General features: G+C 34.4%; 1 protein-coding gene across 9 annotated transcripts in view; it reads left to right on the top strand.

Annotated features, from left to right (window-relative positions):
• FAM214A (family with sequence similarity 214 member A) overlaps positions 1-26,776 on the top strand; it is an 82,785-nt gene that overhangs the window by 1,722 nt on the left and 54,287 nt on the right. For 3 of the 9 annotated variants that reach the window (XR_895624.2, XM_011355130.2, XM_023527862.1), the window contains exons 1-2: positions 7-164; positions 981-1,096. Coding sequence is in view for 8 of the 9 variants with exons in the window: in XM_011355130.2 (XP_011353432.1) it covers positions 1,081-1,096 (16 nt within the window). In the remaining variant the exon portion in view is untranslated. Of the gene's footprint in view, positions 1-6; positions 165-206; positions 226-249; positions 663-980; positions 1,097-26,776 lie in introns of those variants that run through there. The other 6 variants (XM_023527865.1, XM_011355135.2, XM_011355128.2 and 3 more) reach the window with 5 other exon arrangements.

Here is a 26,776-nt window from a genome sequence, read left to right as displayed (position 1 = left end):
CCGGGGGGCGCTGCGCGCCACACTCCGCTCTAGCCGGCCCTGCGCCTCTCGGAGCCTCGGGTCTGAGGTGGGAGTGTGATGTGAGTCGCCGGGCGAGCAGCCGAGAGAAGTGCCAAGAGGAGGAGGGATCGGGACCGGAGAGAAGAGCGAGTTAGGCAGCAGAGGTCGGCTGAGGGAACCATGAAAACAACTCTCCGGCGGGGAGAGGGGCAGGCGCGGCAATCGGTGCGGCGGGGCTGAAGGAAGTCCCGGGCCGCGCGAGACGGAAGGGGCCCGCAGCGGGCTGGCTGCGCAGACCAGGGGCGAGCGCCCATCCGTGCACCCCTCCCCGGGGTCCACCTCTGGCCTGGCCGCTCAGAGATAGGGGTGGTAGGGGGCGATCCTTGACTGCCCGGTAGAGTTCGTTCGGGCTGGGGGCTGGGCGCGAGGAGATGACTCGCGTTGCTTTCTGACTCTCTTATTGTGTAAACTTGGCCGCAGTTGCGGTAGGAAGGCTAGCCAAAGGGTAATTACACAGGTGAGGCCCCGCGGAGTGGGCGGAGCACTTGGGGAGGCGCCTGGGGGTCTTGAAGAGTTTCCTGCGCCCAGGCACCAAGTCGGAGAATTTCTATACCAGCTACTGCAGAGGTGCCACTGTTCCCAGCGGCGTTTTTTACAAAGGGGTTAGTTAGCCTGTGTTGCTTGATTTTTTTTTTCCTTGCCTGTACCTCCAGGTTATAAATAGATCTTCCTTTTGGTTCAGAGACACTGTGTCAAAGAAGGACACTTTGGCGTGGAGAGCACTGGGGCGGGGAAGAGGGGTGCTCTGTCTGGAGGAGATGGGGGAGACGATGCAGAAAGAGTTTTGTTTTTTTCAAACCTGCTGATGGTGCTGTCACTTCAACTAGTGCCAGGAAGAGGCCTAACTGTTAACAGTAGTTTTCTTGCAAGGTCTGCGTGTAAGAGCAGGACCTGATTAATTTTGTTTTGGTCTCTTTTAGCGTTTTGCAAACTGCAGTAGCCACAGAATCAGCGGCGAGCCTGTTGAAAGAACCCACACGTGTATTTCACAGCCCTTTGGGGTGGAAATTGAATGTGAAAATGAAGCCAGACCGAGGTAAATGATTTATTTAAGTAGGTTTTGTTTTTTTTTTCCTGTTCCCCATTTTAGAAGCGTTAACCTCATTCTGCGGCAAGATCAGTTCTTTGTGTATTACATATGATTACTTGTTTCTGTTACAGATTCCAGCTGGTAAGGTAGAGAAGGGTACATGGAAGAGAGAGTTAGGATCTAGGTGGGAGGATATTCTTTAATACTGTGAAGGAGTAGTTTCAAGAGAGATTCCAGTGTAACTCAAAATGAAATTGTCAAAAACAGAATTTGCATCTGTTGCCACAGTACTTGGTATTTTAAAGTAACATTACTCATTTTTAAGTAAAATCAGTCTGACTTCAGTTTTAAAGACGTTTACAATCTTTTTCAACTTAAGAATTTGAACTTGATAAGTTGACGCAATTTAAGATTGAGTTGACAAATATTATTTTATTGTTAGTATTGCTTTCATTAGCTGACTTTTTGTGCTTTAGGCAAAGTCTAAAACTTTGCAAAGTACTCCAGGGCCTTATTCAATATATCAGTATATGGACAGTTAGGGCTGTTGAAATCCCTAGTGATAAATAAATGTTATTTCCTTTCCCAACCCGTATTTTTAGGACTTAAGAGAATAAGTCCTGTGTTTTTTAAAGACTTCAAAGGAATTGAAAACTCATTTATCAATTTTTTTTTTGAATAATGGCATGGCCAAGATGAGATTTTAATATAGTAATAGTGAGGTGTGAAGGCTTTTCAGTCAGATGGAGCTTTGTTTCCAAGGAAGATTGTAGGAAGAGGATTATTGTAAAGAGTTGGACTAGATGACAGAGTTCCTTCCAAATCTGAGACTTTGGGAGTAGAAATGTTAATTTATCTTCATATGAATTAGATACTCATAAAGATATATTAAACTAGTTATTTTTTTCCGTATGTTTTTTCCAAAGTGGATTAGAAAGACAAATTTTCTTTTCTAGTTAAAATACATCTTTGGTACTATGTTCTTTAAAATGCACTAGAAAGAAGTAGAGAAAGGCATATTTAATTTAGTGGCTTAAATTAATTTCAAGTGTTTGGCTGTTTCTTAAAATCAGCTATTTATGCATAAGTATTAGCAAGTATATTGCTACTAAGCAAGTTGTTTGTGTAGAATGCCAAATTTATTTAGTCTTTTAGATTACATCAGTGACTTTGGGAAAATGGCACCAAGGTCAGTAATTGCATCTCAGAATCAACAAGCAAATAAAATCAAAGTCGCTATTTGTTTTGGGTTGTTTTTTTTTTTTCTGTTGGTCATAAACAGTTTAAAAATATTTGCACACAATCTCTGTTTTAGCCAAAGCTAGCACTAACCACACTAACGTGTTAGTTATACACTTACATAAATTATTAGGAAAAATAAATTTATTCATCAAGACTCCTAAAGAAGTGACTTTCTCCCCTTTAAAATTGTATCTTTCTTTAACATTATGAAGTAAAAATGATAGGATGGCAAGTTTACTATTGTAATTATATTTCATGGTAATAATATGGGTCCTTAGGCCCATGGCTTTCTTTTGACCAGATCCAGAATAAGTAATATCTTTTACTTTGCAAAATAGTATAGAAATACTGTAATAAACTTTCACAAAACAAACTTACCCTTGCAATGTGCAATATGTTCTTGTGTTTACTGTTCTGTTTCTATTTTTAAAAATTGGTATTCCCACTCATTGAATTGATTTCTTGACCTGAAAGTTGGAAAGGCACAGTTATGGGCTACGCTTTGCTAGAGGACAGTAATACTTCATTATTTTCTACATTGGTGTCTAAGAAACTGTTCTACATGAGTGAATTTTCTGGATAATTGAAACTTTAAATGCCAAAAATATTTTCAATTATAATCATGATATGTGGACAGAGCTCTAAAATATTTCTTTGTCCTTTAAAAAAATAAAGGATATATGGAATCGATGTAGTTTAATCTTCACTTCATGAAAAAGGGGCATTGTAACGAATTTCAACTTTGTATTCTGTCATGATCTAGAAATGTTCTAAAGAGATATTTACATTTCTAAGTTTTTTTTTTTTTTTTTTGCCTCTACCTTAAACCTCTTCAGCTAATATGTATTTTTTTGATTTGATTTTTAAAATTCCCATGCTGTCAACAGTCTGTTGCTAATATGCTTATTTTTGCCTCCTTTTAATTTTACCATTTTTAGTCTCTGGGCTAGAGAACTAGGTAACCGTGCCTGACACTGAGGAGAACCCTTCAGATATTCATTCAGAATCTGAGTAAAGTGTATGAATAAGTGTAGAAACTTTGAGATGTTTGCTTAGTGAACTATCAGATAAGTACAATAGAAGCCTCTTATCCTACATGATTAGGTATAATGGTTGACTAGTTGAAAAAGCGAATTTAAGTGAGAAATTATAAAAAGTAACAGCCTTAATTATCTCACTTATCTTTCAGTGTTGGATCAAGGCTCTTTTTGGGGGGTGAAATGGAGTCTGTTTTTCAGAGTTAGATATGATTTTTTTTGTATAAACCACACCAGTAATATACACCTAAGATTTCTAGTTTTGATTTCTTTAAAGTGAAAAAGACTGTACAGAGGATTCTGAGGATGGAATCATTTAAAGGTTTTAAAAATTAGTATTTATTGTTTCACACAATTTTAGACGTGTCTTGTATATACACAGTCTACAGGAATTTGTTTGGGGGTGAGAGGGAATATACATCAAAATATACTTTTTCCAAAGCATTCAAAATAGTTTTCACAGAAATAACTTTTTTTTGTACTCATTTCATTGGTTTATATAATATTTAAATAAGTTAGTTATTCTCGAGTGGAATAAACTGGTTTGGGAACAAACACCAAATACTAGTTACACGTACAACTCAATTAGTAGAACTAAAAGCTGTGCAGGCAACTAAAAAATACAGTGAGCCCTTACAAATATCGTCATGGAAATTGTGACTTTAAGCAAAACAGAGTATAACAACCAATTTTACCATAGGCTAATTGATATAAACAAGAGTTAAGTTCCTACGGCATTTTTGTGGTCACAAAAACATCATCACACTTCTAAATAAACACTCCAAACATTTCTGATATTAAACACTGAAATAAATGTGAGGTATGTATACATTTAAGAAAGAGTAATAAAAACAAGGAAGATAATTGTTTTCTAACCCAGTTATTCCAGTTCAGGGTCGCAAGTAGCTGGAGCCTTTCCCAGCAGCTCAGTGTATTAGGCAGAAACCACCGTAGACAGGATGTCCTTCCATTGCAGGCACATCACACTTACTCAGACTGGGACAATTTAGACATGCCATTCGCCTCACATGCACATCTTTGGGATGTAGGAAGAAACCAGAGAAAACTCTTACGGACATGGGGAGAATATTCTAACTCTACACAGACAGAAATGCTGTCTGGGAATCGATTTTTTTTTTTTTTCCTCATCAACATTATAATCAAACAACATTATTCAAGGACCTGCTGTACCCTACTAGCTACTAGTGTCTGTTAGTTTGCTTTTATGGAGGGTTTGGAAAGCATTGATCAATCTTGACTGTTGGTTAAGTGAAAGTCAGGAGAGCTTTCTACTGTACTTTCAGATAATCAAGCTGTTACGGTGTAACATGATGGCTGCATTTCACAGTAGTCAGTAGTGTTTTACCGTTGTCTGAGGTAAACATTTTTTAAGTTTTTGAGCAGTTTTATAACATTACTTGAGCAGTACTAAAGTGCCACAGATGACACTTTGATGTTGTCATTAGCACAGTCTTCAGAATCAGACCTGTATTTGTATCCTTGTTCTATTACTTGCTATCAGTGTAATCTTCATAAAATTACTTAAGCACTGAGAGTCTCAAGTTCTTTGTAAAATAATTCCAACTTTTCATAGTTGTTAAAATGAAATATGACAGTGTTTGGCACATAGTAGCTATAAATTAAGTGATAACTGTGATCATAATTAAATAAGACATTACAGATGCTTGTATGTTGGTCAGTTACAAAATGTATTCAACTCAGGTAAGGAAATAATTCAAAGTACAATAACCTAACACTCACTATTTTGTTTTGTTTTATATTCAGTTATTCAACCTGCTAAAGCTCAAACAGATTTAATTGACTTTTAATATATAGTTATCTGAGAAAAATATAAAAACTGCAGAAGTATGCTTGTCATATATGTGTAATTTATTTCTTTATACCGTCATTTGTTATTACAATTATAGCTTAATTTCTCTATGTAAGGGGTGACATGGGTAGACTAAGCTTCCTGGGAACAGATTTTTTAATGATGTTACTTGCTGAGTAGAACTGGTCAGCTCTGTACTCCATCCTGTACTCAAGGATGAAAAGTTTGGACCTGATCCTAGATGTGTATTGAACGTTCACTGTTTCAAGAGAAGTCTAAAGTGTGATCTTCATGTAGAAGTAATTAAAACATATGTTATAAATGTACAGTATTTTAAATTTTATTTATTTTTGAATGAGTAATGTTTTTTCCTTATAAAAACATGTTTCAAAATAATGTTTTGATTTTAAAAGTTCCCAAAGTTTAAAAGTCTTAAGTTTATGGTATTGTACAACAATCTGAGGAGAATCAAAATCTTTTTAATTTAAAAGATAAATACCAATTTGCTATGCTTTATGCTTTGGTTATAAAGCTTTTTCATCAGACATTTCTAAGAATGTTATCTGAGTTTATTAACTGTTCTGAAAGATTAAGGCCTATAAAATCTAGTAAATCATCAATAAATTAATAATTTAAACATACTGTGTTTCAATTCATATTTGAAAACATTGTAGGGCATTTATGATTCTTAAGTAAAAACTATTTGTGCAAAACCTGTTTTACATGGAAATACCAAACTGATTTTTTTTTTTTGAGATTAAAAATGAAAGGAGTGCTATCTTAGTTTTTTCAAACCCTGCTGTAGAATAAATGTTCGTTTCCCTCCAAAACATTGTATGTTGAAACCCTAACCCCCAGGTGATGGTAGTAGGAAGTGGGGCCTCTAGGAGGTGATGAGGTCATGAGGGGGGAGCCCTCATGAATGGCATTAGTGCCCTTATAAAAGAGGCCCAAGAAAGCTCCCTTACCCCTTCTACCATCTGAAGTTATAGTGAAAAGGCAGCCATCTATGAGGAAGCCAGCTCTTACCAGACACCAGATCTCCTGGCACCTTGATCTTGGACTTCCCAGCCTCCAGAACTATGAAAAATAAATTTTTTGTAAGCCATCTAGTTTATGATATTTTGTTACAGCAGTCTGAACAGACTTAAGACACCCCTTTCCTGATTATATTACTAATTTAGGCGTTAGCCTTATTATTGCAATGGCTTTTGAACTTACCTATCATTTAATGTAACCCTGTTAACCTCAAACGATTCCTTCCTGGGCAACTGAAGTAGGAGAAAAGAAGTGGTAAGGACTAGAAAAATATAGGAAGGGAATTAGCTGCATTGCTTATTGGTTAAGAATAGTTCATTGTTAGCCAATGTAAATCAAACAATAGAAATGACAGATGTTGGCAGAAATGAAATGTTGACTAAATAGAGCAGCCTTTTACTAAATTCACAGGTGGAGGTGATGGTGTTAGTAATAACAGCTAATACTTGTACATACTGTGTGCCAGGCACTTTTCCAAGTAGTTTGCATATATAACTCATTTAATCTTCACAGTTGCTCAAGGAAGTAGATGCTGTTGTCATCTCCATTTTGTAGATAAATGAAACTGAGTCACAGAGAGAAGTTTGGTAACTTCCCCATTGTTACACAGCTAATAAGAGAGCTAGCCCAGATTTGATGTCAGCTCAAGTACATGCTTTTAACTCTCTGATTGGTAACACTGAGTTTTGTTAAAATATTATAAAATATTGGGACCAAACTGGTTTAAAAATAAGCTCAAGGAAAACTCAAAACCAATTTGGTAAGTATTATGATCTTGGAAAGCTGCTTATCTTCTCTGTTTCACTGCTTCTTCATCTTTTCAATGGGGGATGTGATAGTACCTTGCCTTAGGGTTATTTTGAGGATTAAATAAGTTAAAGTATGTAATGTGCTTGGATAGTGGCTGGTACATAATAAACATTCAAATGTGAACTGTTATTGTTATTGGACATATTCTAAATTAAGAAATCAATCATTTAGGAAAAGCTGGGAGGACAAAAGGGATAATTCAGCTGTACATGTTTTGTATAGTCACTGTAATCTCAAGTTAAAAACCAGCTACTGTTGGTCTATTATCCATTTACATTGATAGGTCTTGACACATCAGGAGCTGTCAAATAATTGCTGGCTTGATACAACTTCTGAGATTCACATACGAAAGGAATTGACATAGAGGTTCCTGGTCTATGTTTTTGCCTGTCATCCAGTAAGAAGGAAATGATTTCAGTGGATGGAACACTGTCATTCAAAGGAAGAGAAAAAAGATAATTGGAAGGCAAATTGAGAGGCTTATGTATACATAGAGGGTGACTAAAAAGTCGATTTTCTTTTCAAAAAGTGAAGAAACCTAGGGGGGCCTGATCATTCTGCATTGTGAACTAGTATAGAAAAAATTAGTTGTTAAACGAAGAACATTTATATTTTTTTTGCCCTTTTCAACTTTGTAACTAATTATGCTAAAATTTTCCCTTTATTTGAAACTGAGAATTTTAAAAACTGAGGGAATATTAAACTTAGAATAATTTAATAATGTTTTTGTAATAAAAATCAAAATTGTAGTACCTAGAAACTATTTCTCAGTGTGTAAACCAAAATCAAAGTAATTAATTCTGTTTTTGCTCAAATGGGTGAAAAATATGAATAGTTCCTTGATTACATCAGACTTTCTTACTAAGCTGAAACAGGATGGACTGGGTAAAAATGTCAGTAGTTAGTAAAAACTATTAGTAATCCATGTGCAATAACAGAGATACCTAGCAATAATCTATTAGACAGTAATAGATTAGACAGTTGAGTTTTCTCATACTTTCATAAATATATGAAAGATACTCATCCAGAAAAATTACAATAAGGCTTTTTCCATTTCTTCCCTTTGTTGACTATGCTTAGCCTCATTGGCCACCTTTTAGGTGTTTAGTTATCACTCAGGGTCTTATATGCACTACTTCTGCCTAAAAGCTTTTCTCTCCAGCCATCGCATTGGTAACTCCTTGTCATTCTGCTGATCTTGGCTTAAGTGTTAACTTTTCAGGAAGACTTTCTCTGACTACCATGTCTAAAGTGCTCAATTAATGTTAGCTGCTGTTATTATTTATTAAATTAGATGTTCTTTGCTATTCTGTGTCTCAGCAATCTCATTTCCTTGATAAATATTGTACTGCATCTTGTAATTTTTCTCTCTTTGTTTATTGTCTGTCTCCATAACTAGACTTTTAATTTCTGTGAGAGTAAGAACCTTGTTTCTTGTTTACAGCTGCATTCCCATCACCTAGCAGATACATGGTAAATGCATTGTAGGTGCATAGGAGGTGCTTAATATATATTTGTTGAAAGAATGAATGACAAGTATGTCTCAATGTTGGTGGATTAAATAGGAGTAAAAGCAGATGGTTAGCTATCATTGATTGTTTTACTGACACCAACTGAAACTCTGCCAGTTAATGAATTTGTTTGAATTATTGACTACTGGCTAATACCACAACTTTATTCCCAGTTAAAAAAATAGATTTAAATTATACCTGTCTACAATTTACTTAAAGAAAAGTTATATGTTAAAATTGGTTAAATCTCACTGAATTGAAATAAAATGATGTAAAATAACTAAGGAGTAGGCAAAAACTGTTTGGTATAGGTGTTCCCCCAGTTTATATACATCTGATTAACAAAGGAACCACACACAAACATTTGCTCTCCATCCACCATACTGGATTTGTTCCTGTTGCTATTTATGAGAGAGGGAGAGGGAGATGGGTTAAATTGGTTGGAGAACTTTAGGTTTACAAGGACAAGAAGGTAGGGTAGGTTAAAAAGCAAAAGACTGAAAGGATTTCGAGTTTAGGTTTGGGACTCATTTTGTCACTTACAGGTTTTATGACTTAAGTCCCAAACCTGTTTTCTTGTCTGTGAAATGTGCAGGGCTCGAAGTGTTTCTGTAGAGCTTCAGGTAGGATAATGTGTCAGAGAACTTTGTTAGCTGTGGAATGCTATGTGTATGTTGACTAGGTTACCCTATGGGCAGGAATGTTTATACAGATGAGCAGAGGGCCAGATGCTCCCAAGCATAGCCAGCTGCATCTTAGTTGGGGCCACCCTGTCTAAAAATATCCATTCACACAGTGTCTGATTTTTATTATTTTTAAAGTTTTCCTTTGTTGTCCTGACATACCAACTAGAAATTCATTTAGATTAATAAATGTATATTTAGTTATACATTTTTTGAGGACTATTGAAATGATGACCATATTTTGATATAATATTAGCTCAAAGGTGTCTTTCTTAGTAGCATGCTATAATGCAGGAAGAGTTAACACCCTAAGGCTTTGCAGTCAGACATAGAGAGTCTAACTTTAGCACTTACCAGCCAAATGACCTTGAGCAAATTACATACTTTAGTTCTTTTTATCTTAACACCATCAACCTTAAGGATTGTGGGAAAGAACTGAGAACCTATGGTTTAGCACCTAGCATATGCTTGGCATAGGGTAGGGATTGGTAAGTGTTTTACTTCCAAGGATATACAACTTGGATTAGCTGCACTGAGAAAATGAGGGCTCTGTTGTGAAGGCTAGTAAAAACAGGCAGAAGAGATCAACAGACCTTTATCTTGTCACTCTGAAACTTGTATTCTACAATATTTAACCAAAGGAACTCAAAACCAGCATTGAACTATATATTTGTAATGCATATGTAATGGGAAAGAGAAAGTAGGTAATTGGAGCACACCAACGATTTCTAGGTGATGACATACCGTAATTTAGAGCAGCACTAGGGCAAAGAGATCCGGGCAAGGGGGGAAAAAAAAGAAGGTGAAGGAAAATATGAGAATGGTGAGATCGTGCCCCAAATTGCTTTTTTCTTTATTTCAGAATATTACTTAGGATTGATTCAGTGCTTGGAGCATGGCCCTTCTGCTATTGTGAATTTAGCAGAATTCAGACTAGTTCCATGGTGCTGCAAGTAATGACCATTCTAGGTTAAGAAACTTTGGTAGGTTAGCTTGGGAATCTAGTAATAACTCACATTATTTATAAATAATAATATTTATTACAAGTATAACCATTATTTCAACTTGAAATCTTATCCTTTTTGGAAGCAGAACCAATTTATAGTTGAGGACTAACATTTTAAATTAATATGAAGTTTCCATTTTTATTTTCCCACTTACCAAACTTATATATTCTGGAATAGAGTTAAAATTTGGTATCAATATCTGAAATCAGGCCATTTATAAAACTTTATTCTGACATCTAGGAAATCATGGTTTGTCACATTGTCTGGTGGGCCATTTCTATTTAAATTTATAATAGTAAGAGAATGTGTAATTTTAGCATTAATATTGGCAAATTGCTTTTTGTTTTTGAGGTCAGGTCTTAAAAATAACTTTAGGTTAAAGCTCTATATCGTATTTGGTATACTTGATGAAATTATGATTTATTCATTTTATAAAAGAATTATCCATAAGGACTTCTTTAAACCTGCCTACTTTATTTGCTCTGTAATTTAATTTACATCTAATTTTTTAAAATTTCAAACCCATGGAAAAGTTGGAATCATACAAGTAACATTCTAAATACCTTTTCATAGCTTGATTGTGAACATTTTACCACTTTTGTTTTCTCTCTCACTGAATAGGTAGATAGGTAGATGAGACAGACAGACAGGAGTTTCTTTTGTTTTTTATTTTTTGTTTTTATAAGTCGAGAGTAAGTTGCAGACATCATGACACTTAACCCTGCATACATGGATCTGGCTGGTATGTGAAAGCTAATTTTGTGCTTTTCTTCCCAATTCTGCATCAGGTTGTTTGCTTAAAATCAGCAGTAGAAGTTGACATTGCTACAAAGCCAGCTTTTTTTCATCTGGAGAGCCAATTGTTAAACATTTATCATCACCCCACTGCATATATCTCCTAAAAATAAGATCATTCTCCTACATACCTGCAATTCCGTTATCACACTCAAATTTAACATTGACACAATAGTATTATCCAATATGCAGTTTATATTCACATTTCCCTAGTCATCCTAATATCATCTCTAGTCACATTGCCTTTTAAGGAAGCAATTTGCTTCCTGTTACAGAAAGCGAGTTAGATCCTGATGTTGGACAACATTTAGAAAGGTTTGAGAGTACACCATAAAAATACATGAAGATAGAAGTGAATAAAATTATTGGCTTTTGGGGGAAAAGTTAGGTCATGTAAATTGAATAGTTAATTATGATTTTAGCTGTTTTTCGTTATTTAGCTTTAAGGAAGCATTACTTCAATAAAGTGGTTTTAAGAGAAAAATGACTGAAATTTCAAGATTTTTTTAAATTGAAAACAAATTATGCTCGAACTAGGAAGAATTTTATTTTTAATCTTAAAGTTTCAGGCTACCTCTCTGACTTCATTTCTTAGTATTCTTCTAAGGTTCCCTGCACTTTGGGCACATTGATCTTGGTGTTCTTCAGTCACCACAAGCACACTGATGCCCCATGCGTTTGCTGTCCCTTTCTGGAATACAAGTCTCATGACTGTCCTTTATTTCGATTGACTTTCTGCTCGGTTGTCACCTCCTAGAAGAAGACCTCCCTGATCATCCTATTAAAGAGTACAGATCAAAAAAAAAGGAGTACAGCTCTTTCATTGTCTCTTTACTCTGCATCATTCTTCTTCACAGTCCTTATTGCTGCTTAACCTGATGTTCTATATTTATTTATTTGCTTTTTTCTCCCCAATAAGAATGTAAGCTTCATGAGGGCAGGGACTTAGTGATGTTTGTTTACTGCTGTTTCCCCATGTGTGGACTGGTGCCCGGCATTTAGTAACTGCCCAGTAAATATTTATTGTTGAATGAATGCTTGCATGCATTTTAGTATCTTTGTGGTGTAGCATAAAATTTATTATTATTGGAAATGTTATGTATTCTTTTTCTATGATTTGTTAGTTTTGTAACCCTAAGAATTCTCTAGTATCAGTTTTTGTTTCTAAATGAGAATATTTATGCCCACTTCTCAAGGTTATTGTGGAATCAAATGAGATAACTACACAAACATAATGCAAGACACTTGATAACTGAATAAATGGTAAAAAGTAATGTCCACTATCAGACTTCATAGGGAATGATTAATTTCAGCTGGAGTGATTAATTTCAGAGCAGAAGCTGTCTTTCAACAGAGACAGCAGCTGTATTGAGCCTTAAAAGACAGGTACAATTTGGAAAGATGGAAACACAGAAATCAAGAGGGAAAGAACTATTATAGAGGACATTCTGAACAATAAAGATGTTCAAGGGATAGCATGTAGACTAAAGTAATTGGAAGAGTTACTGCTCTACTTTCTCTTTGTAATATATGAGGGATTAGTGTTCCATTTTATGAAAATTCTTGGGACTGTCAACATAGCACACGATACTGGTAATACCATAGCTATTGTTTTATGATACTCTCTTATAGTGTTATAAATTACACTATTTATTATAAAGTAGTGTTATAACAAATAGAGGAGACAAAAACAGGATAAAGTTAGAGATTCCTTCTCAGTCCAGATAATTGCTGACAAAAACTTTAACTGTGGGATGAGAGGCCCCTATACCTTCCAAGCTAATGTGAGCTGCGAGAGCAAGGAGATCCCCAAAATACTGATAAGCTTTCCTAGCTCTGTGAAGGAGAGACTGGACATGTATCCTTTCTCTTACCCAACTAAAGCTTCAAGAAAAAAAAATTTGGCCATAAGAGGAGTTTGTTCAGTGTGTTGTGATAGAGCACAAAGCAAGAAATCTTAGAGTCCATCCTTTACAATTCCTTTCTTTAAAACTGTTTCTCTGGAAATGTATATTCTTAAATTGGCATACTCACTATTCAGAAGTTGGGATAAGGAAAAATACCTAATGCTCTTGAGGAAGTGTATCCAGATATTAATTATTGCGTTGACTGAACGCTGGTCCTGGAGGCATATTTCTGTGGTCTTGCATACAACAACCTGGCCTGTGCTCTGTCTTGTAGCTTATGTTGCAGAGTTCAGATATCTGCCAGGGGACTCTGAATGTCTAACAATGAAAAAAAATCCTCACGTTTCATGGTGGTACATATTAAATTCCATTATGGAGAACTAGGACATGGAAGCGCTTTTGTTATTCTGAAATTACTCTCAAAATCATGCTATTGCTAGAATGCAGAATTGGAAAGGTCCTTAGAGAGTAGAGCATGTGTCACTTTTGTTTTTACAGTTGAGGAAACATAAAGTTCAGAGGAAAAAAACTAATGTGTCCAACTACAAACATAAAACTCAAATTTCCTGCTAACCAGTTGAGTAATTTCTATACACTACCTCTAGCAAGAGCAAAACTGCCCCTAGGTTCTGGCACCAGAAATGACATAGTGGTCATCCATCCTTCCTCAAGGAACTTGAAAGAAACAAAGGCTAGGTGATTTTATTTTAACATTGTTCTCCAGTTAATATATACATACTTTTAGAAGAAAGTGAAATGGTAATAGACTTAAAAGTAAAAGACATATTTCATCCTTGAAACTAAGATGCTAAAAAGAAAAATAGAGTATGAATAAATTAGAATTTAGAAATAATATCTAAAATTAAAAAATCAAGAAATAGCAGTGTAAGCTTATTATTTTGAAATATAGAAGAAATCTGTCTTTACTTTTATCATGTGAAAAACAGGGCTAGTAATAATACCTATAACTGGCATCATGATTAAATAAATGAGGTAATCCATGTAAAGTGCTTAGAATTGTATTTGATTCTGAAGAAATATTCAAAAAATGTCACTTCTTATTGTTAATATATTAACATTTCTTCAATGAATTAGGTAAGTACACATTCTAAGTGTTCTGAAGGAAACACAGAAGGTAAGGGGATGACCGAGAGCAGGGATAAGCCAGCCCTCTTTGGTCAGGACGATCAGGTAAAGCTTCTCTGAGAAAAGTCAGGGGAGAACAAGTAGGAGCCAGCTGTGTAAGGAGTGAAGGGAAGAACATTCTAGGCCAATGGAGTAGTATGTGCAAAGGTCCTTAATTTAAGAAGAGCTTGGCATGTTCTAGACACCGAAGGCTGACCAGGACTCGTCACACACTTTGTGCTTCATCTGCTCATTTTAGACTGTCTCTCTCACTTTTTGTTGTTGTTGTTATTTGTTCTCCAAGGGCAGAGACAACATCTGACTTATTGCCTGCTGTGTTTCTCACATCTGTCTTGGTGCTTGGCACAGGGTGACATTTATTAGAAGCTTGAAAAAAACATTTAAGTGCCTGTTGCGTGCTTGATCGCTGTCAGTGCTTCATGGTGAGGAGTTGATCTTCCCCTCCCTTAAGAGAAGAATAAGCTAGGACACAGTGAGTCACATATGGACACTTTTTTTAAAAGGACATTTGAAAAACTGACACAGTTGTGAAGTATTTAAAATATCACAAATTCTATATTTTGACTTACATCGGTGATTTTCATGAAATAAAAATTCATTTAAAAATTAATTTGAGTTAACTGTTTTGTACCTCTATTTAACTGTACAATGAAGTTCAGATTTTTTTGGAGAATGGGATGGATTAAATGCTACCTGGGATGGTCTTGGTTTATGCCTGTTGTTCTTGTGTCTGATCCTGTTTCACTCTAAATGTGTCACTGTTTGGACAAAGAATTTTATGGTCACCCTAATTATTAGCCATTTTACTGTTGTGCTAGTGCAGTCAAAGCTTGGCTTCCATTAACATGTACAATAGACCCTTGGACAATGCCGGGGTTAGGGGCACTGAGCCCCCACTTCATGCATTTGAAAATTCACATATAACTTTTGTATCCCCCCAAACTTAACTACTAGTAGCCTACTATTGACCAGAAGCCTTAACAAAAACATAAACAATTAATTAACACATATATGTTATATGTGTTATATACTGTATTCTTACAGTAGAATGAGCTTACAGAAAGGAAAATGTTATTAAAATCATAAGGAGAAGGTACATTTACAGTACTATATATATTTGTTGAAAAAAATTCTCATATAGGTGCACCCATGTAGTTCAAACCTGTGTTGTTCAAGAGTCAACTGTATTTCATTCTGTATTTAGATAGCTTAAGTATAGCCTGAGATAGACAATTTGCCCCAGCTGTGTTCTGTGGGATATTGCATGGAATATTTTATAATTTATATAGACTCATTACTAAATCAGGGGCTTGACAACATGGACTACTTGCTTTGACTTAGTTTCAGAGATGTTTGATTTCTAAAATGTTTCTACCAAAATGCATATATTTTGACAAAATGTTCCTTTATTCAAAGTCATCTGAATTCTAATGAACAGCGCCTTCTGTAATAAATATTAAATTAGTGATTACACAGTATATTGATGAAATAACATTTTTAGAATTTACTGTTAAATACAGTAAAACTTTAGACAGCTAAATTCCTTTCCCTTTCATCTCTGAAACAAATATTCATTGAGCACCTGCTATGTACTTGGCACATATGTACTGGAAATACAATGATGAGCAAGAACTAACATGGCCTCTGGCCTCTGGCCCTTGTAGTCAAATGTAGTCTTTTTTGACTTTTTTTTCCTGAGTCAATGGACAAATCAAAATTGGAGGTTACCTTGTGCTGTTTTGGAAGAGGCATGAAGAGGGGCAGGTAGAGGGAAGTAGGATAAGTTCTTCAAGAAGAGAAAAGAGTACCAGATGACCTGCACAGACTTATGGAACTTCTTACCTTCAGCTGTTCTTTTGTATTTGTGGTGGTCTCAAATATTTTTGGTTCAAGAATGGGGGTGTGTGTGTGTGTGTGTGTGTGTGTGTGTGTGTGTGTGTGTTTGGGTGTTCTGTTTTGTTTTTGAGAATGAGGAATGAAATTTATTCTCAGTAAGTGCAGATTTCAAATGAGGTTTAGTTCATGAGGTCTTTTTGGTTTCCCCTCTGCGCAATGCCGCTGGAACCTTTCTGGTGAGAAACTATTGAGGTATTCAAATGATAAGTATTTTCCACTGTCTTGCTAGATGAAATAACTGTATAAACTGAAATTGTTGAAAATGGAGAACTTTGATGGACAAATGGACTGTAGCATATGTGTGAGGAAAAAATTCCTGTCTCCCTCTACACAGAAAGGTATACTCAGTAGTTATAGAATTTGTACATTCTGAATCCTCTGGGGTCTCTACACATCTGTCTCTAGTAGTGTAATGTCACCTCTAGTAAAGAAGGGTTTGTAGAACTGAGTTATGGCAGCCAGTGAGATGTGTGAATTCTGGTCATAAATTTCTAGCAACTACTTTCTCAAACTCTCTTTAGAAAAACAAACAAAAAACAAACAAAAAACCTTAATATCAACCTTTAATATATTCTTCCGAAGTCCATGTTGGTTGAATGTGATAGATAGAACCAAATACCTATTTGGGGACATTTTGGGGATGGTGGTAATTGAGAGACAGTATCATATATGGAGCAGCAGCTTTAAATATTTTTGACTGCCCACAATTACAAAGAGAGCTGATGTTGCTGCCCCCTAAAAACACTCCCTCTCTCCAAACAGCAGTCTTTACAGTCATTGCTCATGCAATGGTGGCTGATCTTTTCTTTTTCCTATTTTATTTAAAAATAAAATGATAACCCCAACACCTTAGGTTAATTTCACAGCACATTTAATCTTACAGATTGTTTTAGCATTTAGGAAAACTAGAAAGATCTGGATTCAGGTTCACCTCTATGTAAGCTTGATCATATTACCTAACTTCTCTGGGTTTCAGTTTTCTTATTGGTTAAAATTGAGATAATGCATTCATTTTATAGGTTTTTTATGACGACATAACCTGAGTAAGTGGTTATGCCAGGCACTAAATAAACACATAAATCAGTGGCTACTTTGATTCTCTCCAAAGTTTGTTAGCTTAGGGAATTGGGAAGAATAATAATGGTGACTCTTCTTCAGACGAAAGTTAATTCAATTTTAGATATGTTAGAGTTTGAGGCGTTATAGGTAGCCAGAAGAGTTTAGTCATATCATTTGGGAACAAGAGTATATGAAATAGTCCGAAATTAGCAAATTTTAAAAAATGCGAGCAAATAGTATTAGAACTTTGGGCACTTAACAACTGAGTCTTTCTTAAAGCTACATGAGTTTTATTTAATTCTACACAACTGGTTTACTTTATCAGATTTCTGCTAACATTATTCAAAATTTTAAATGCAGAATTTGTCATTTGTATTATTATTGGCATAATGACATCTACCAGTGATAGGCAGTTGTGAGAAAAAACAACACAGGACTTGGAATTAAACCTCAGTTAGATGATTCAACTAGGTAACCTACCAGCTGCCTTAAGCCCTATGATTCGATTTCTTCATCTACAAAATATTCTTATTTCACAAAGTTACAATTGTAAGGCACAGGTAAATGTAACATACATTATCTCCATGGAAATATTTTCAGTAAAACATTTTATCAGAATAAAAAATTCATTATTGGTTCTAGATTTTTAAGAGTGAATCAAACATACCATTCTTTATAAAATAATAGCAGGAGATTAATATCCCAGAGCATATCTTTATAGGCATAGGTAAAGGGCATCTTGGCATATATTTTAAGGTGATATTAATTATAAAGACTAAGTATATAGGATATTAAAAGTGAATTCTTATACCTGATCTGTATACTTATTAAATCTGACTTGTGTGTACAAGATATTATTAGACAAAGTGTTTGTCCGGTAGCTTAGCTTATAAATAACCCCTGTTCTAGCTCATTTTAAACAATGTAGTATGAATGATGCCAAAAAAAAAAAACCAGGCTAGAACATTTTCTTCTCTCCAGGATCTTAGATTTTGTAAACAGGGCTTTGCTCCTAGAACTAATCTAGGTCATCATAACCCAAAATTTTTTGAAAGAATGAGACTCCCAATTAAAACTGTTAGGTACTTTTTAATATTTTAAAATTAAGAAGTGTTTTAGCTCTTAAAAGCACAGTATTCTTGGATTGCTGTTTGGCCACTTGGCTTATTTGTACCATGTCATAATGAATACAAATCACTGGGTAATCACTTCAGCAATAATGATTGCTAGGAATCTCCATGCAAGTGGAAATTAATGTAATTTATTATGACTTAATTTGTCCCAGTACTGACCTACCAGCATAACTTTTTGTTTTTGAATAAAAACTGATTTAATGAGAAAAATCATAAATTTCCCTAATTTCCAAAACTGATAACAGTGTTAAATTTTAGCTGTTTAGTCTTTCTTGAAAATTAGTTATTGAGCTGTGAAGTGTGTATTAAATATTTAAGGAACTTTAAAAATATCAGTGTCATAAAAATCTTTCTTTGGTAGTCAATAAGTAAAATTTTGTCCCCATTGTTATTAATATGGGATACTGTTAAAGTATTGTCCTTTATTTGTTGGGGTGAGTATGTGTATGCATGCATGTTCACCCTTTATTAACATCTTGTAGATCTGATATTTGCAAAGGAAAAGAGGAAACCTAATTGCTTGAGAGCCAAGTACTGAGTTAGGTGGTTTGTAAGTCTTAGAAAAATTATCATTCCTACTTTACAGATGAAGAAATAGTTTCAGATAGGTTAAATAATTTGACAGGACAGCTCGTTAAGTGGAGAGAACTTGAGCTCCTAGATTATCTTACTCTTCTTCATTATGTTGTGCTGCTTTAAGGGATCTTTCCAATAATGAGGTTGGATTTTTACATGTTTACAATACTGTCCCCTAGAAGCCCACCAGAGTTTTGACATATAGCATGTTGCTGTTTTCAGAATAATTTTATCCTATCTTATTTGATCCTTACAACATATCAACATTGCAGGTGAAACAACAACAACAACAAAAACCCAGAATGATTCCTGACTTAAAAATGAGCAATTTCAGAGAAGTGCTTAAGATCACAAAGCTGATTAGAGGGCGAGTTTAGCTTAGAACCCAGATCACTGGTTCCTGGGTCAGTGCTCTTTTCTACTTCCTTATTTTCCCTGGTTCTGTGATCATGAAGTAGTGAAGTTTCACAGACTGAATCTTTTATTGTGTCCTCATGTAGTGATCACACTGTAGCTACAGTCTGGCTCCCTGTTTAGCAGTCAAATCCTGTTTTCCTGTATTGTATAGTGTATCAGTGACAGTTTTGAGGTATAATGGGGCTTGGTAGTTATTGAATGAGTGAGTAATAAATAGAAAGTGTGAACTTGAGATTTCTGTCTTTAAACTTTATTCTTATGTCATGCCATATTTGCTTTATGAAAATGTATAAAAAAGAAGGGCATTATTAAGGAAAGGATAGTAATGGTTAAGAGCATGCATGTTAGATTATGAAAGACCTGAATTTGAATCCTGGCTTTGCCTGCTTAGTTCTGGTTACTTGTGCAAGGAACAAGCCAGTTTCCTCATCCGTGGGGAAACAGATGGGTATGTAAACATGAGATTACCACCATGTCTGGCCCATGGGCCTTACATATATAATAGCTATTTAATCACTACCTTTGGCAGGTTCTTTTTTTTCTTTTAGCAATATTTCTTTTTGTTTAGAAAGTGTCCAAGCTAGCATGATTATCTCTAAAGTATATTAAAAGTAGATAGTTTTCAATTATTTCTAACAGTGCATAGATAATATGAAACAATTGATATTTGAAATTAGTCCATTTTATATTTGGAATATATAGGAAAAAACTTATGGAAGATCTACTTTCCTATTTCTTTACATTAGAATAATATAAGTAATTTATATTTCTTAAATTGCTCCATTTGGAGAGCACAATTATGACCATGCTAGGTGGGATGCAAAGGAATAGGGGGTTTTCATGGTTGAAGGTTGATACTCGAGAACCTGGAACCTAGCGTTTAGTATAGAATTTCATATTATTCAGATTCTTAACTTAGATTCTTGAGATCTACAAAGTAGATAACATGCCATTAAGTTACAGCATACTCATTTACACCTTTGTATACCAAAATGAACAAACCAGAGAAAAGCAAGCCTTCTTCAGAATTATATAAAGTGTCTTTTTGAAATTTAATAGAAAACTAACAGCACAGAGGAAACATTTTACTAAATAAACCTCTAGGTTGGATTTTACATTTTTGAATGTAACATGTTACTTGCAGTGTATTTTATTCACTTATAATTACATATTTCTGACTAAGTTTAATATTTTTATAAGTTCTCTTTGTATATGATGTTAACCACTAGTTTTAGATTATAAATATAGGATATCATTTGTTTTTAATTAAAAGATTTAAGAATTACAGCAAAGGAAATATTCCAAAACAATTTAGGGATTATAATTATTCTTTTTTTGAAAAATATAGGAAGAGGCTATTTTTGAATTATAGAGTTTTTCACTCAAAAATTTTAATTTATTTTTTTTGACTTCCAGTTGTAGGACTTGAGTAAACAGACTTTTAGAGCTGATTTTCTTATTTGGAAAATGCAAATAATGATACTTGTTCTACTTACCTCCCATGGTTGTGAAATTAAATCAAATAATATATGTATATAAACCATGCATCTGCTAGATTTGCAATAATGTAGACAAATAAAATACTTTCCTTCAGAGCACGTACCGTGTGGTGGAGGGGAATGTTATTAAACCAGTCATTTTGCAAATAATTATTTACCATTCTATGAGCTAAGTACTAATAAAAATAAAAAAACACAGAGAGGCTGAGACTAGTCTTGCATCAGTGAAAGCTGCTCCGGGGAAGAGAAATTTAAGCTGAGACATCAATAGAAGGGGTTGGGGGAGACCACTCCTGGTGGAAGAGAAATAGTATTTGTGAAGACTCTAAATTTTAAACCCAGGTTGATTGGCCTAACTCCAAAATCCTTATTCTGTCTCCTATGCTATTCTTTGTGTCACTTACCCTAAAAGGCTTAATGTGCTCCCAAACACATCTTCCTTCATTTTATTTCTGGGAGGGCTTAGCAACTCTCTCCCTGGCTAATTGTAGAGCCAAGTGATCAGATTCTTTCTTTATACTAAGGTAATAATGAGATTTAACCCTTACAGGTTATATACTGTGTACTCTTCTTTGTATGCTGTAGAACTCCAGGGATCCTAGAAGCTTGTACAGGAGTAGGAATCTTGTAGATTATGAGGCTGATATGAAACTGCAGTGTTGTTTGTGGCCTGTCATTTAAAAATAGCCTCGTGGTGCTCATGGGGTGCTTTAATAGAGCCAACATTTCCATCAGCCTCTGCTCCCTACCCCCGAGACACTCCAGATAAACAAAGATCTGAGTAATAAACAGTGTGCTTCTGCTGTAGCCTCTGCCTACTCCCACAGACCTCCTGTAAAAAAATCCTAAAGCCACCACTAATGCATTGTATTGGAAGAATGCAAGTAAAAATGGTTCCATTGCTTTAAAAGTTTGGAAAACACTATCCTTGCTTATGTGATGTTCTGGAAAAGTATTTCCTAAATGAGGGTTTTTTTTTTCTCCTGACCTTTCATATCTGTTTATCTCTTGCTACCTGCATTGACTCCCCCAAACATCTTTGTAAGCTGGGGAAGGATTTTTGTTGCTATTCTTAAAGCTTGTGGAAGTAGTGCTGACTAGGGTATTAAAGCCCGATACTTGAAACCTGAAAAAAAAATCTCCTATGCCTTTGTATCTCCAGATAATCTTATGATAGAAAAATTAAATGAAATTAGGCTAAATGCCATTGTTGTTTTATGTAAAACATGTATTATGTTTTAATGCGAATACCTAGTTGACTCTTTTATTGCTGCTAGAGTTTCTAAGTAATTGACTTTTTCCTTTTTAAATCTTTTTCTAATCAATCAGTTAACCTCAACTTTTCTTGTCCTGTTTAAAGGCACTGTATAAATTTGAGGAGGGGAACATTTTAGGCCCTCGCCCATTTTCATTAACTGGTTGTACTTTTCTAGGAATTTGTAAAATTAATTGTAAAGCAGTTTATAGTTCTAGGTAGATGGAGGCTGATGCTTTATTTTAATTGTTGTAAATTTTTGTATTTCTGTGTTTTCAGAGAGTTTCACTTGACCTGATTTAATTGAAACACGAAGTAATAAATTCTTTCCACCACCCCCTATGTCTTCAGTTTTATGTGAAACACTGACTGAAATGTTTGCCTTACGAATTTCTCTTTTTTAAAAGCACCCAGAGATGCACATTTGAGGGGTTTATGCTAGAATACTCTGTCATTATTACTCTACTGTTCTTCCTTTCAAGTTACCTAAACACAGCTGAGTTGGTAAGAGGAGCAAAGACAACAGAATAGTGCTGCCAAGTAGACAGGAAGCTGTAGTGGACCTAGCAAGCAGGGTGGCTGAACACACCTTCCATCCAATCAGCTGTGAGTGCTGTTGCTATGTGCGCTCTTACTCTGCTGCCTTTGTGAAAAACCTTACACAGAGAGAAGCGGAATCAGCACCCACCACTGAACATTTGTTTTAACCACTGCAGACATCTGGATCCCTCAGTTACTGACTGTATAGCAATTGACAGCCAGAAGGCAACTTCTTTTATACAAAGATTCCAGTATGGTTTTCAGTGGAAACAAAGGGCTTCACAGAGAAGGTGTGTAATGAAGTGTTTTTAACGGCGTTATTTTTAAGCTTCCCATTTTCTGTAGCTATTTACCACTTGTGATGTTTGCTTTGCATGGATTTTTAATAAATAGGTCTAGAAAAATGATCTCACTTTGAAAAATATTGAACTTAGGGAATTTTCTTTAGCTTCATATAGCCTGTTTTCTTTGAACAGCATTGCTTTAAAGATTATTAAAATGCTGATCTGAACAATGAGTAGGAAGAAAAGAAACCAAAATACAATGTGCTCACTTTAATGGGGGGAAAATAAGATAAAAATGAGAATACTGGGGAGAGAATGAGGTTAACCAGAAACATTAACTGTATTTGGGGGCAGGAGGTGTTTTTAAAAATAAAATCTGTTAAGGGGAATGTATTTAAAATAAGTTACATATTTTTAACTAAAATTTATTGTTTATGAATTTGTCAGATTTTCAGAATTTAGCGTATTGAGAATTTTGACATAGTTTAAAGAATTGATATGCTATCTTTTTTATTAAAGATTTCTGAAGATGCTACCTCAAATTGTACAATCTTTTAATTATTTGATCCATCAACTAGTTCTGTGCAGTTCAGATAAAGGTAGTAGTATAATCTAACTGCAAAGTCAGTGCCATGTTCTATTAAATGTCCATATAGAAAATTGAAAAATAAAGGATTTTGAAGTCGACGTACCACAAATGGTTAAAGGCATATTTTAAAATTAAAGTAGGCCTCTTAAATGTAATAATTCCATATCTGACTTAGTTGATATTGCAATTATGGCAGAATCTTATTAAATTAAACCTCACTAATTCAGTATTTGTAATAATCAAACAGAATATGGGTTACAATTTGTTTTTATGGGATTTGGAAAAACCAGTTTTTATAACATTATAGGAAATCTTTAAAATACCTTAGGTAAACAAAAGTGGGGTTTTTTGCATGTTCTCAAATATTGTGAAATTATAGAGTTCACATAGTTTTTTGAGCTAATGATTCTTTTAAATTAAAGCAGAACAGAAGACTAATTAGCATATTGCTTAATTTCTGAACAATTTTCTTTTGCTCATTCAGTTTCACCTGGTTGTGCAAATGGCTCCTTTTTAATTCAGTGACTTATTTCTAATGAATAAAATTAATGTAATATAAATTCAAAGTTAATATTCAAACTTTATTTCTTATTTCTATAAATGATATATTTTAGAATAGGCTTGGTTTTGATGTTATTGCTGTTCTTTTCAAGAAGTACCTGTCATTAGTAAGGCTTAGCAATCAATGTTAGTATATTTGATAAGTGAGGAGAAATATTTCTTTTCTTTGAAAATAACTCAAAATATATCAGGCTTTTGTGCCTATTACTGATCATTTTCAATGATAGATGTATACTTGTATTAAGTTAAATAATAGATGAGAATTTGCAAAATAAATTGTCCTTAAACATTAAAAAAGTTTTTCACATGAACCTACATGTTGCTGAACTTTAAAGACTGACATTTCTCAGTTTTCCTAATTTGTTAGGTATAGCCCAAAATTTGAACTTCATAGAAGTTATAAACATTATAGCAAAATGAAGAAAGCTATTATATTCTTTGGGCTTGGTGGCCTCCACAATAATAAAGCACTCATTTGCAGAAGGAGAGCTATAAGGGAGCAGGGATGTTGAGAGGATCCAAGTTCATTAAATAATAACTAACCGTATGGAGGTCAATCTGGTTATTTCCATTTTTTGAGTTATTACTCTCATCAATTACTAATTTTAAAAAAATTATAGAGCCACAAAAACCGAAGTTTTTCTTGAATTGGTTTGCTACCCCTTTCCCTTGGTTTATTTCTTAAGAATTAATAGACTTCCAAGAGCAGCCTGATTTCATTCAAATGCTGCAAAAGATAAAGGAACATGATATTGGCAAGAAAGTTGGGTCTGTTGCTGTGTCACACAAAAGCTTTGCCATTGTGTTGTTGCAGGAGGAATAGTCTTGGCAGAATCCCAGATTTTATTCCTAGGCTCAGCACCTAAATATATTTTTTTATACTGGAATTTATGAAAGTTCCCGTTCAATATTAAAACCTCAGGATAATAACTGAGGTTTACAATTTCGTCAAATATAGTAACATTATTAGAAAATTTAAACTTCGAATTTATATTTGACAATAGAATTTTTGTATTATTCTACATTAAATCTTTAAATTGGCTATACCTTTGTGTACTTATAAGTAGAAAAATACTTCAGTTCTCAAAAATAGTGATTTCTTTTTTAGCCACTTGATTAAGAATAGCAAATAGAAGTGCTCATATTTATCAGATGCAGTGCTTGCTATAACTGATTTTATTTTAAATAGAATAGTTTCTGTTTATTGTGAAATCACCAGGCAATATTATGTAAATAGTATTCATTTACAGTTCTTCAAAAAATTCTGTAATTTAAAACCTCAGGTTGGGGAGGGGTAACAATCTGAGTTTTTCTTTTTCTCTTGAAATCTGTGAAATCTTTTTTTAATCATTCCTACTTCAAGTATTATTCCAAATGTTTGCTTTCTATATATATGCTTTAAGTGCTTTGTGACACATGTTTTTTGACTATTCCTTGAAGAAATTTCATTTTTTGTTCATATTCTGAATCCAAAAGTGATTTGATTATTATAGTCAGCTGGCCAGGGAAGTTTAATCTTGACAACTTATTTGTCAGGCATTTTCACATGGCGATAGTGCTATTGCATAAACTATATTGTTTTTGCAAGAGTATAGTAAATCTTTTTTTAAATTTTCACATGTCACTGTATCTAAAATCAAAGACCTGAATTTTAAAACTATAGCTGTTTGCAGTATTGCTTGAAGCTGATTATATAATCCTTTGTGAAGAGGCCAAGGTAAAAGTGGTAGCATGATGACTATTAACTAAGAAACTGAAAATAATCATCTTCTTTCTTCAGTGGTATCCTAAGTTTTATTCTTTCAAAGACTTCTGAACATCAAATTATTTGAATTATAAGGTTTATGATAAGCCCAGGACGTTAAAATGATAAATTACAATAAGCAGTCAAGATAAGGTAGAAAAAATAACGTTCATATGTAGTTGGGCTTCAGATTTTGCTATAATTTCTCGTCATCCAGAATATGAAAGGGAAACTCTACCAATGAGTTCTCTGTGTCCCTGTTATTTAACATTTTATTGCTAAATTTGGCTATTAAAAATTAAGTTGTTTTCTGTTTTCTTAACATTTTGAGGGGGTTTTTTTTGTTTTTTTTGTGTGTGTGTTTTTTTTAGTTCAAATTTGGGATAGCTTGTCTTATCTATTCTGTATGATTTATTTTTATTTAGTTGTGTGATATTGGGCATGGTTTTACCTCTTTGAGCCTTAGCTCTCTCATCAATATAATGAGGTCTTAGGGTAATTACGGAATTTAAATTGAAAGAATGTATGAAAACGACTTAGACTGGTGACAGAGTTTTAAGACAATAAAATGTGAGATTTTATCATATTAAACTTTTCTTTAAAATTATTCTGTATTTTAAAATTTGGAGAGTTTTCAGCATGGTTTTTTAGACTTTTCCCCTGCACTTTATATATGCAAGTATCCTTTTAGGTTTCTATATTCTAAGGTGGATACTTCATGATCTGGAAAGTCATGGAAATATGGAGGTTTGAATAAAAGAAAGGGCAAGGTTTGTAGGGAAGTACATGACTAAATCTCTGAAGAAAGATAATAGTAACGGTAAGGAAATAATGAGTAAAATGGGAAGATAAATAAGAGAAGACTGGAAAAAAACATTTGTGCTGTTTGATGTAGTATTTTTGGTGTGTATGTGTGAGCATGTGCACACGCAGATGAGTGCCCACAAATGTTGAGCTAACTGACTAGAGTTTCTAAGTTCATTGAGGATTTGTTTACTGGGAAGTAACTTGTTTCTGACTTTTCAGTTCCTCGATGAGGATTGGGCTAAGGATAAACTTGTATTTGCCACCCATATTAATGTCAAGGGACAAGCCAGCTGCCTGGGAACCAGAAATTAAATGTTAT

Source organism: Pteropus vampyrus, unplaced genomic scaffold (genome assembly GCF_000151845.1).
Source record: "Pteropus vampyrus isolate Shadow unplaced genomic scaffold, Pvam_2.0 Scaffold19, whole genome shotgun sequence".
Lineage (NCBI taxonomy): Eukaryota > Metazoa > Chordata > Mammalia > Chiroptera > Pteropodidae > Pteropus > Pteropus vampyrus.
The sequence above is the reverse complement of the archived record's forward strand: the minus strand, read 5'-3'. Positions and strand labels throughout refer to the sequence as shown.